At 32.9% G+C, this 13401-nt stretch overlaps 1 protein-coding gene across 1 annotated transcript in view; it reads left to right on the top strand.

Annotated features, from left to right (window-relative positions):
- RIPK4 (receptor interacting serine/threonine kinase 4) overlaps positions 1-7248 on the top strand; it is a 64885-nt gene extending 57637 nt beyond the window's left edge. Inside the window, exons 7-8 of the mRNA XM_074300484.1 lie at positions 592-856; positions 4508-7248. Coding sequence (XP_074156585.1) covers positions 592-856; positions 4508-5691 — 1449 coding nt within the window. The 3' untranslated portion in view covers positions 5692-7248. The remainder of the gene's footprint in view (positions 1-591; positions 857-4507) is intronic.
- The last annotated feature ends 6153 nt before the right edge of the window (positions 7249-13401 follow it).

The following is a 13401-nucleotide window of genomic DNA, read 5'->3' as shown; positions in this document are numbered from 1 at the left end:
GTAAACCCCAACTTTGTGACTTTGAACAAACTACCTTTCTGAACCCCAGTTTCATCTATCAAATGGAGTGAAATTGGATGATTCCTAATGTCCTTTCCAGTTCCCAGTTCATTATCTGATGAGGTAGCCAGAACAATTATAGTTTTGATAACAGTGCTAAATACATTTTCAGAAATTTTCACTAGCCTATGCTTCCTCACAATTTAGTTTCTTTTTACTAATTAAAAAAATGCTGGATGATTTTTGGTTTTTCTCTTACCTCTATCCATCCTGGAGCTGAACCCCTTTTCAACAGTGATGACTAAAAAAAATCTTTTGATGACAAAAAAAAAATCTTTCTTTCTTTATTTCAGCCCCTTATTCTGTGGATTTAGTGAAAAAATAATAATTTTAATAAATCATGGTGATAATCTAAGCTCCTTAGAAGTGAATTAAAGCATTTTTCCTTTCCTCCTATCATAGCCTGATCTTTGTTTTTCCTTATTCTTCTAGTAAGATTCCTTATGGTTTTGCATATTTATATGAAGAGGACTAAAGCAAACAGGTGGGAAAATTGACCTATTTATTTTTTCTGCCTCCTTTTTTAAATAGGCAATGTCTATCCCAGATCAATTTAAGGGTGCATCTACACCAACATTTGATAAAGACTACAGTCTTTCAGAGTTGCTGTCTCAGTTGGATTCTGGAATTTCTCAGACTATAAAACACTCAGAAGAGCTGAGTCGTAGCTCCTCTGAATCTAAACTTGCATCTTCTAGTAGTGGCAAAAGACTTTCTGGTATATCTTCAGTGGATTCAGCTTTTTCTTCTAGAGGATCCCTATCTCTCTCTTTTGAACGAGAGAATTCAACAAGTGGTAAGTTGACACACATTATTTGGGAGACTGAAACATGAATGTTAGAGGACAATTATAGGACCCAGAATACTGAGTAGTCTGTGAACAACTACACAGTGTAACGTTTAATAATTAGATATTCAATAATAAAAAGTATGCAGTTATTTCTTTCACCTTTCCTCCAATCAATCTAATTTATTTTTTAATTTTTTTATGTGTTTTCTTACTTCCTATTTTCTTCACTATCCTCACCCTATTCCTTTTTCTCTGCATTCCTCTGCTTTGCTTCTGCCCTCGTCTTATTCATATCCCTCATAAATCTATTTTATTTCTACTTCATGCTTTGCTCTCTTATTAAACCAAACCCACTCCAAGAATCTCTCTTATCCTCTTCCCCCATCCTTTTTGCTTTTTAGAATCACATCATACTCAGCTATTCCTTTCTTTCAAACTAGCTAATTACTAATAACAATGTTAGACATACAGTTTATATTTCCATGTATATTTCCTCAGCAATTTCCATGTATAAAACATAAAGAATTTGTCCTTATTGAGTCCCTTGTAATTAGTCTTTGATGTCTGATATTTCTCTTGGATCTTTTATGTCAAATTTTTATTAAGAACAGGTCTTTCTGCAACAAAATCCTGAAAGAAATTTTTGTTCAGAATTATGCTTAATTTTTCTAGGCATAATATTTTCATCCACAACACCAGTTCTTTTTGCAATATGTCGTATTCTAAGACTTGTGGTCTTTTAGGATAGCTGCTCCTAGTTCTTGTATAATTCTACTTGTGGCTCAACCATAATCATGTTGTTGGGTTTGTTTGTTTTGTTTTGTTTTTTGCTCATAAGATTTTCTCTTTAACCTGGGAGATTTGGCTGTGATATTCAAGTAAATTTTTCTTATTGAATCTCTTTCAGGTGGTGGTGATTGATAGTTTTTTACTTTTTTGTTGTTTATTTTTTTTCTACTTCTACATTTTCCTTTTCTAACACTTAAGGACATTTCTTTAATTATTTCTTCCATTATTGTATCATGATTTTTTTTTTATCATAGCTTTCAGATAGTCAGATTACTATTCTGTTTACTCTTCTTAATCTATACTCCAGATCAGTTCTTGTTGTTATTCTTGTTTTATGATATTCACATTCTTTTTTATCTTTACATTCTTTATTTTTTGGTCTCATAGCTTCACTGGTTTCCTTTTGCCCATCCACAAGCACTTGATAATTTTCCAGTTGCTTAAATCTGATTTTATTTGTGTGGAAAGTGTTTTGTAGTTTTGCTTATATAGTTCCTGACTTTCCCTTGGCAGATAAATTCCCAAATATTTTATATTATCAAGAGTTATTTTAAATGGAATTTCTCTTTGCATCTCTTGCTGTTGGATTTTGTTAGAGATGTATAAGAATGCCGATGATTTATGTGGATTTATTTTGTATCCTGCAACTTTACTAAAGTTGTGGATTATTTCTAATACCTTTTTAGTTGATTCTCTGGGGTTCTCTAAGTATACCATCATATCATTTGCAAAGAGTTATAATTTGGTTTCCTCATTACCTACTCTAATTCCTTTCATCTATCTAATTTATAATGGTGTCTTATATAGTCAACAAATATTTGAAAAATATCCTCCTTGATGATTCTGTGATTTAATATTTGAATGTAATTATACCTGCTTGAGTTAAGGGTCCTTGAAAGAGGTACAGGATTTCAACAGGTGAAGATCGAGCAGCAGAGAAATGTGCAGAGAATCCTGAAAATCCACAAGCCAATAGCACAAAGGCAGACAAGTTTAATTGGAGTGTTGGCATAGGAGAGTGGAAAAGTAAAGCATTTTAGAAGATTTGTATATGAAAGTGATATAAATAATAAATAATAAATGCTTAATAATAGTCTCATGAGTGTATTATATACTAGGTTAAGTACTTAGGGAAATACAAAGACAAATTATGGTCTTTATCCTCAATAGGCTTATAATCTAATATGATAAGCTATGTACATAAATAAGTGATACAAAATTATAAAGTCATAGATCATATGAAAAATAATTTCTATTGGAAAGACAAGTAGAGATTGAGCTTTGAGGGATAGGAGTAGATGTTAAAAGGCTGATTTTAGAGGCACAAAGTATTACAGGTTTAGAGAACACTACAAACGAAGGAATAGAAGTGGGAACCTGTGACACCAGATACATTTTGGGGACATTGAGTTTATATAGATCATAGAGTACAAGAGAAAGAATAATGATTCCATTGAGAGGTTAAATTAAAAGCTAAACCTGCTTTTACTTGCTCCTTCTTTCCTGAAGTTTTCCAAAGTTCTTCCCATTGGAAATGATTTTGCTTTCATCTATCTTTGACTTTGCAAGTTTTATTACATTATCTAACTTGTATCATGTAGATCTACATATAATTCTTAACATACTAAATTATGTTCTTGGTGAGGAACATTATTTTTCAGAAGAATAAAATCAATTGTGTGTGTGCAGAAGGGAAGTAAATAGGATTTTCCTACTGAGGGATGGGAATCTTATTTTCATGAGTTCAAGAAAATTAAGTTAAATAATACGTTCAATATTGAATATAAATGTTAAATTGTGATGCTGGTTAATTTTTCTTACTGAAATGGAAAAACTATTATTTGGAAAGAAAGGGCCAGAAAGACAGACAAACATTTTATAGTCATCTATTATTTTGTATCCTTGCAAAGGAGAAAGTTCCCCTCTTCAGGGTTAGGCTTTTAATATTGAGGTTTTACCATAGAACTTTCTAGCTTTAGGAATGATCTGCCCAGAGCCTCTACTGCAGAATTAAGCTTTTAAATGTTAAAATTTATTGCTTGTGACTCGTCTTTTTTTGGATCCTTTGTCTTTAACACGTCTGGAAAAGCTTGCTTTAAAAAGTACTTTTATTGACGTGGAAGATTGAATATCAATTTAAATGAGATTTTTCTCCTACAAAAAGTCATCAGTTTTCCCTGTCCCTTATCCTGGCTCTTACATAGTCCCTTATCATATTTTACTTTATGTTACAGTTCTTCATAATTATTTCATATCTCTCCCTAAGGGCAGAGAAATGCACTGCTGTAGTGCTGGACTTGGAATGAGACTTCGGTTAAAATCTTCAGACATCTATTAGCTATCTGACTCTGAATAAGTCACTAAACTTCTTAGCTTTAGTTTTCTCATCAGCAAAATGGGTGTCATAATACCTCCCCCACAGAATTTTGAGGTGCAAATGATATAATAGATGTATCAAACTTTAAAGCGATATATAAATGCTAGCTATTAGCATCAAAAGATCGGGATTCAAATCCTCTATCACTTACTAGTTATAATGGTCCTGAATAAGACACCCATTTCTCTAAACCTATTTATACATCTGTAAATAAATTGGAGGTTAAAAAAAAAATACCACCTACCTGAAAAGGGATTTGTGAAAAACATATTTCTAAACCATAAATAGCCATGTAAAAGTGGGATAACTAAACTTTACATAAAATAACAGAATAATTTACTATTTCAGGTGAGAGCATTTAAGTGCCTTTTGTCTTTGAAACCTTTAATATGATAAAAGATTGAGTGTAGTAAAATATGATATATCTTACAAATAGATCCCAGCCAAAAACAAAAAAACCCAACATAAAAACTTTCCCTTTCTTTCCCCAGATATTAGTACAACCGATATTCAGAAGAGAAAGCTTGCAGAAGCAATCATGTCTGGTGATACTGGGAAGTTGATGAAGATCCTACAACCCCAGGATGTGGATCTGGTCCTGGATGGGAACTCCAGCCTCCTTCATCTGGCAGTGGAAGCGGGCCAGGAGGAATGTGTCAAGTGGCTCCTTCTGAATAATGCCAACCCTAATCTCACCAACAGAAGGGGCTCCACCCCTCTTCATGTGGCCATAGAAAAGAGAGTCAAGAATGTTATTGAACTCATTCTGGCCAGGAAAATAAACGTCAATGCCAAAGATGAGGATCAGTGGACAGCTCTGCACTTCGCTGCTCAAAATGGGGATGAATCCAGCCTCAGGCTTCTGCTAGATAAGAACGCTTCCTTTAATGAGGTGGATTTTGAAGGGAGGACTCCTATGCACATTGCCTGTCAGCACGGGCAAGAGAACATTGTGCGCATCCTTCTGAGGAGGGGTGTGGATGTGACTCTCCAAGGAAAGGATGATTGGATGCCTCTGCACTACGCTGCATGGCAAGGCCACCTACCCATCGTGAAGCTCCTCGCCAAACAGCCAGGGGTGAGTGTGAACGCGCAGACCCTGGACGGGAGGACCCCGCTGCACCTTGCAGCTCAGAGGGGCCATTACCGAGTAGCACGGATTCTCATTGACCTGCAGTCAGATGTCAACATCCGGAATCTGCTCTTGCAGACTCCCCTCCACATTGCTGCGGAAACGGGGCACACGAGCACTTCAAGACTGCTTCTCCACCGGGGAGCTGAGAAGGAAGCCATGACGGCAGAAGGCTATACTGCCCTCCATCTGGCTTCCCAAAATGGACACCTTGCCACTGCTAAGTTGTTGATGGAAGAAAAAGCTGATATATTCGTTGGGGGGCCCCTCAACCAGACGGCCCTCCACCTTGCTGCTGCCAACGGGCATTCTGAGGTGGTAGAGGAACTCCTTACTCCAGAAAACATAAATCTGTTTGATGAAGAAGGGCATACTGCCCTGCACTTGGCAGCTCGGGGCAGGCACGCGAAAACTGTGGAGGTCTTGCTAAAGCATGGGGCCCATATCAATTTTCAAGGCCTCAAGTTTCAGGCCAACCAACAATTGGTGGAACAACGCGGGGATGGTCCAATTGCCACATTGTTACGTCGAAGTAAGACTTAGACTGTCCCTGAATCTTTATTTTGTCTCAATCTAGGGTGAAGAAAGCCCTTATTTAGGGTTCTTGCCACATTCTTTTGTTAGTAGAACAAGAGAATGTTAAATAGCTATCCAGCTATAAACAACTTGTCTCAGGAATTCAGGTATCCTTAGCCAAGGATGGATATAAGAAAATGAAAAAAGCAATCAGCATTGTTGTCATCATTTTTTTTTTCATTTGAAACTATTCTTTGGGCGTGTGATCTGTCACCATGGAGAAGTTAGTGGAGTTTTACTGAAATAATGTTAATAGGTGTGTCTTTTGGCTCCTTATGTTTAAATTGATCAGTGTGCTATGTGTGAGAGACTATGTATCCAAAAGATCGGACTTTCAGTTTCTACCATGGTGTGTTTATGAAACATTGGTAACAAAGTTGCATGCAGCTTTAAGATGTTTATTCTGAAAAGATGAGTTCTCACAGAGTATGGGCATGGGATAAGGGAGGAATGACAATTGATGCGATATCAAACTATATAATTTTAAGACAAAATCTCGGATAGGTTGGAATAAGTCTCTCCGAGCCTTCGGTTTGTTAAAAGTTCTGGCATACCAGTTTTCTAGCAAACTTTCTGAGTATGAGTTACAGAAAAAGTACTGATCTGAGGAAGCTTCCTTACCGAGAATTCCTTACTAATGAAATTAAGAGGTCAAGTACCTGTGTTTATTCCATATTGTAAATAGTGGTTGATATTTTGTAAAGATTTGTCAGTTTCAATAAGCATGTAATGATATGTTTTACATTGTTTTTAACATAATGAAAGAAAAAAACTGAAAATTTATATTTTATAAAAGTAGAGGATAATCAGTGAACTCCTTACTATATTGAGTCAATAGTGTAATGACTTGAAACAAGAAAAATCAGAATTTACAGTCAAATGAGCTGCTCTTCAAAGTTAGTCCCTCGAGGCAAGGCTCCATACAGTCCACAAATACTTAATCCAGTGATAGTGACATAACATAAAACATTTGAAAAATTATTGCTTTCTTTACTTAATTTTTTAAAAATGAAAACAGTATTATCTGCTTTTGAACATCCATTTCTCCCACCTTATTTACTCCAAATGATTATTGGTTAAAGTGAGTGATATTTTGTAAGACTTTTAATCTGCTCCAGAAGACTGTTTCAAAGTGAAGTTCTCAAAATTGCAGCGTCCTAGGAATAATGTAATCTTTCATGAAGTGACTCTTTCATGAAATAATTCTTATTTGGATATATTTTTGATATTTGTTTAAAAGGCAGTCTAATTTTTAAAAATCAGCCTCATTAGAGAAATTCTGTTTTAGTAAGACAAACAAGGTTATTACAGGACTTGCCTCAGTGTGTATTCATCCTGCTTAGAATGAACTGGTGTGCAATGTATTAATAAATGTTAATATACTATGTATACTTTTACTGGCTGTATACATATTTTCTATGATAGGAAATATCTCAACTGTTTAGAACTGGCTATGTTTTAATATGCCCCCTTCCTTTTTGTTTTTTTAAAGCTCAAATAACAATAAAGTTTAGAACTGCTTTATTTTGATGTTCTGTTGATTGCTTTGAATTTTTAACTTTTTACTTTAAAAAACTCAAATGATGTTTATTTTTCTTTTAAACTAGTGCTTAAACACAGCTGCTTGATCAATTTTGTCTTTGTCCTTTTTATATGATTCAGGAATGGAAGAGTTCTTACAAATTAAAATTGAGACCCAAGAAAGGTTACTTACATAAGGATAATTTATACAAGGTCAAATATGTAATAGGTAGATGTATTTAGAATTCAAATCCAAGTTACTCTTGACTGCAAATTTGTAGTTTTTCCATTATGCCACACTCTTTCACTGCAAGTGAATTGGATAAGTAGGGAATTGAAAAGGTAGAAGGAAATCTAAATCCTCTATAGTGGAAATACCTTCTCAATCTCCTGCTTAAATCTCTTCCAAACATGAAGTTCAAGAAGTATGACTAAGGACATCTGAATCAGAATCACTGAGCAACAAGGCTCACAGAACTCCGTAATTGGAAGGGACCTCAGCAGACATCTGAGCTAACTTGTAAGAAAAAAAGGTGCTTGAACACCTCCAGAGCACAAAAATCCAACACCTCTTTATATAGCCTATTCTGCTTTTAGAGAGATCTAATAATTATATATATATTTTTCCTGACATCAAGTCCAAATTTGCCTTCTAACCATTATTTTGACCACTGGAGCCAAAAAGAGCAAAACTAATGTGTTTACTACGTTATAGTCATTCAAATACTTAAAGACAATTATAATATTTCCCCCCACATTCTCAAGTCTCCCATTATTCACACTAAATATACGTAGGTATTTCAGCTGACCCACACATAATATGAATTCAATTGAAGTCTTTTACCATTCAGATTGTCCTCCTCTGGACCCTTCTCAGCTTATCAACATCTTTCTAAAACTGCCATGCCAAACTGAATACAAGTCTAACAAAGGCAAAATAGCATAGCAATATTATCTTTCTAGTTCTAGAAATTTTGCCTTGCCCAAGATCACATTAGTTTTGTTGGCTGCTACATGATACTGCTAAATTATGGACCTACAATCCATTACAAGCTCCAAATAATTCTTAGAACTGATATCTAATAATACTTCCCCAATCTTATACTTGTGAAGTTGAGTATAACCAAGTGCAAGATTTTACATTAGTTCCTACTGAAACCTACTTTATTAGTCTCAATTCAGTGTTCATGCTCTCCTCATTTATAAAAGAAGTTTCCGGTCTTATGTAATTCCTTAGTACTCAAACTGATTTCTGGATGCTTTTGGATGCTTTATGGTTAAATTAATTAATCTCCAATTAATTTTAATCTTCTACTGAATATAATTTTTTTCCTATTTTTTTAATTAATAATTTTTTATTATATATATATATTTTATAATATTATCCCTTGTATTCATTTTTCCAAATTATCCCCCCCTCCCTTTGTTCCCTCCCCCCGATGACAGGCAATCCCATACATTTTACATGTGTTACAATATAGTCTAGATACAATACATGTGTGTGAATATCATTTTCTTGTTGCACAATAAACATTAGAATCCGAAGGTACATGCAACCTGGGCAGACAGATATTAGTGCTAACAATTTACATTCACTTCCCAGTGTTTCTTCTCTGGGTGTAGCTACCTCTGTCCATCATTGATCAACTGGAAGTGAGTTGGTTTTTCTTTATGTTGAAGATTTCCACTTCCATCAGAATACATCCTCATACAGTATTGTTGTTGAAGTGTACAGTGATCTTCTGGTTCTGCTCATTTCACTCAGCATCAGTTGATTTAAGTCTCTCCAGGCCTCTCTGTATTCCTCCTACTGGTCATTTCTTACAGAGCAATAATATTCCATAACCTTCATATACCATAATTTACCCAACCATTCTCCAACTGATGGATATACTGAATATAATTTTGCTTCATGATAGTAAATATATCTAATATTTTTGCTTTTCTGCATTTTTGTGAGGTTTTTATAGTCTAAGGTCAATTTTTGTAAAGGTGCCAGATACCGATCAACATTGACAATACACGTATCAAATCAAACTTTTAAAATTCTATTCAGGTTTTTCTTTTTTATTATTTAATATTTAGCATGTGCATTAATTATAACTGGGAAGAAGGTTTTTCATTTTTATGTAATCAAAGTTATCTATTTTATCTTTTGCAATTCTCTTTCTCTATTTTGGTTAAGAATGTATCTCCTAAGTTATCTGTGAGATGTACACAATCTGCTTTTCTTATAATTTTTAAAAAATAGTCTAATCATTAATTTTAGGGTCACATAATCTTTTATAATAGAATATGGAATAAGGTATAATTGGTTAGTTTAATATTTTATTTTATTTTATTTTTTTTGCCAATCTGCTTCCCAGATTTCCTAACAATTTTTATTTAAAAAATAGAAAAAAAGGAGTTTTTTTCCCCCAAAAGTTAACTTACATTTTCCACTTTATCAAATACTGGATTATCAAATCCCATTGTTTCTGACTCTCTTTTTTCTAGTGTATTCCATTTGAACTTTTTATTTTTTAATCAATACTAGATTTTAATTTTTCTTTACTCATTTTGGACTTAAAAAGATTTTTAAAAAGAGAACATTTTCGTGTATACAGCAAAATATAAAGAGAATTTACATTTCAGACTGTCTACTTTTTAAAAACACTATATAGTAAATACTACACATTGCTTTCAAAGCTATTCGGCTTTTCTGTTCTGTTTTCTTTCGCTTCTTGATGGGCACTTTTTTTTTTCTTCCCACCTTAGAGAAGGCTATAATTAAACAAAAATACATAGATACATATATATGTATATAAGTCTATTATGTAAAAAACATACTATATATATTTCTATTCATAGGTTCTTTCTCTGAAAGTAGATAGGATCTTCCTTCATAGGTTGTTTATAGTTGGTTTGAATATGAAATTCAAAATGAATTAATCATTTAAAGTTTTTACCAAGACAAAATTTCTGTTACTTTTTACAATGTTCATTTGGTACTACTCATTTCACATTTCATTATTTCATGGAAGTCTTTATATGTTTTTCTTTTATTTTCAATAGTATTTTATTTCTCAAAATATATGTAAAGGTAGTTTTTAATATTCATTTTTATAAGGTTTGGGGTTCAAGTTTCTTTCTCCCTTGTTTTCCCTCTCCCCAAGACAACAATCTGATATAGGTTATACATTTAAATGTTTTTTCTAAACTCAACCAGTTCACCATTCATTTCTTTTAACCCAGTAGTAATTTATTACAATCATATATCACAATTTGTTCAGTCATTTTCCTATTAAAGGGCATCTGTCATTTTAGTTTAAGCTTACAGGTTTAAAAAGTTGTTTTAAAGTTTGCATTTCTTTACTCAATAAGGATTTAGAGCATTTTTTTTCATGTGAAAATAATTTTGATTTTTTTTTTTTCATCAAAAAACTACCTGTTCGGAAGTGGATATCTTCAACATCAAGAAGAGCTAATCCAATTCCAATTGATCAGTGAGGGACAGAATCAGCTACACCCAGAGAAGAACACTGGGAAATGAGTGTAAACTGTTAGCATTTTTAGTTTTTCTCCCCAGGTTGTTTTTAACCTTCTGAATCCAATTCTTCCTTTGCAACAACAACAACATAATTCGATTCTGCACATATATATATATATATATATATATATATATATATATATATATATATATATATATATATATATATATATTGTACCTAGGATATACTATAACATATTTAATATGTATGGGAATGCCTGCCATCTAGGGGAGAGGGTGGATGGAAGGAGGGGAAAATTCAGAACAGAAGGGAGTACAAGGAATAATGTTGTAAATTACCTATACATATGTACTGTCAAAAAAATGTTATAATTATAAAATTAGTAAAAAAAAAAATTCAAAAAAAAAAAAACTACCTGTTCGTATTCTGACCATTTATCATTTGGGGAATCACTGTCATTCTTATAAATTTTTGAGAACTTGATTTGAGAAACTATAATTTTTTTTTAATTTTATGCTTTCCTTCTAAGCTTTTTTTAAATGTCTTAAATTAAGTTAATCTATCAAAATTGAACATATTGCATCTCTTATTACTATCTCTTATACATAAATTGTACTCCTATCCATAAGTCTAATTGGAGATATATTCCATGTTCTAATTTTCTTGTGATATCTTCCATTATGTTCCTGATCATGTATCCATTTTAACTTTATCTTGGAATATGTTTTTTTTTTAAATTTTATAGTTTTTATTTACCAGATATATGCATGGGTAATTTTACAACATTGACAATTGCCAAACCCCTTGTTCCAACTTTTCCCCTCATCCCCCCCCCAGATGGAAGGTTGACCAATACATGTTAAATATGTTAAAGTATAAATTAAATACAATATATGTATACATGTCCAAACAGTTGTTTTGCTGTACAAAAAGAATCGGACTTTGAAATAGTGTACAATTAGCCTGTGAAGGAAATCCAAAATGCAGGCGGACAAAAATAGAGGGATTGGGAATTCTATGGAGTGATTCATAGTCATCTCCCAGAGTTCTTTTGCTGGGTGTAGCTGGTTCAGTTCATTACTGCTCTATTGGAACTGATTTGGTTCATGTCATTGTTGAAAATGGCCACATCCTTTAGAATTGATCATCATATAGTATTGTTGTTGAAGTATACAATGATCTCCTATTCTTATTATTTAACTCAGCATCAGTTCATGTAAGTGATCTATGCTCAATTTCTGCCTCATTGTTTTTAAGCTTTCCCAATAATTTTTACCAAATAATTCTTATCCTACAAACACAAATCTGTATTTGTCAAACACAGGGTTACTATTATCATTTACTATTGTGTATCACACATCTACTCTTTCACTTATGTACCTTTCTATTTCTTAGCCATTACCGGATTATTTTAGTTACTTACTGCCTTATAGTTTGAGGTCTACTACTACTAAACTTCTTTCTTTATATTTTTTCCATCAGTTTAAATGCTTTACCTTTTGTCCTTTAAAATGAATTTTATTTTTGAACTCAGTAAAATAATTTTTTGGTAATTTAGTTGGGATGGCATTGAATAATTAGGTAAAATTGTCATTTTTATTATGTTGGCTTTGCTTACCCATGAAGTTAATATTTCACTAATTATTTAAATCTGACTTTATTTGTATAATGAATATTTCATAATTAGGTTCATGTAGTTCCCAGGTCCATTGTAGCAGGGATACTTTCAGGCATTTTATAACGTCTACAGATATTTTAAATGGCATATTTCTTACTGTTTCTTCTTTCAGTATTTTGTTGGTAATATATGGAAATGATAATTTATGTGGGTGTGTTTTGTTTCCTATTATTTTATCAAAATTATTGCTTCAACTAACATTTTAATTGAATCTTTAGAATTTTCCAAATATATCATCTGCAAAAAGAGATAGTTTTATTATCTCATTTCCCATTCTGATTCCTTCAATTTCTTTTTCCTCTCCTATTGTTATTACTAGCATTTTTACAACACTGAATAATATTGCTGACACTATTTCCTTATCCCCTAATTAAGCTTTAATTTTGAGATGATTACCCCCCTGCTTTTTTTTCATGTTGGCTAAAGCATAATAAATTCTGCTTCCTTCCCTCTTCCTCCTTTATTTTAACTCTAAATATTTTTAATTGTTTCTTATTAACATTATTGAGCTTTGATTGTTTTTTTTTTATTTTATATATATATATATATATTTTATAATATTATCCCTTGTATTCATTTTTCCAAATTACCTCCCCTCCCTCTATTCCCTCCCCCCGACGACAGGCAATACCATACATTTTACATGTGTTACAATATAATCTAGGTACAATACATGTGTGCGAATATCATTTTCTTGTTGCACAATAAACATTAGAATCCGAAGGTACATGCAACCTGGGCAGACAGATATTAGTGCTAACAATTTTCATTCCCCTCCCAGTGTTTCTTCTCTGGGTGTAGCTACCTCTGTCCATCATTGATCAACTGGAAGTGAGTTGGATCTTCTTTATGTTGAAGATTTCCACTTCCATCAGAATACATCCTCATACAGTATTGTTGTTGAAGTGTACAGTGATCTTCTGGTTCTGCTCATTTCACTCAGCATCAGTTGATTTAAGTCTCTCCAGGCCTCTCTATATTCCTCCT

The sequence above is a fragment of the Sminthopsis crassicaudata genome, chromosome 3 (genome assembly GCF_048593235.1).
Source record: "Sminthopsis crassicaudata isolate SCR6 chromosome 3, ASM4859323v1, whole genome shotgun sequence".
Classification (NCBI taxonomy): Eukaryota; Metazoa; Chordata; class Mammalia; order Dasyuromorphia; family Dasyuridae; genus Sminthopsis; species Sminthopsis crassicaudata.
This window is presented reverse-complemented; position numbering and strand designations above follow the sequence as displayed.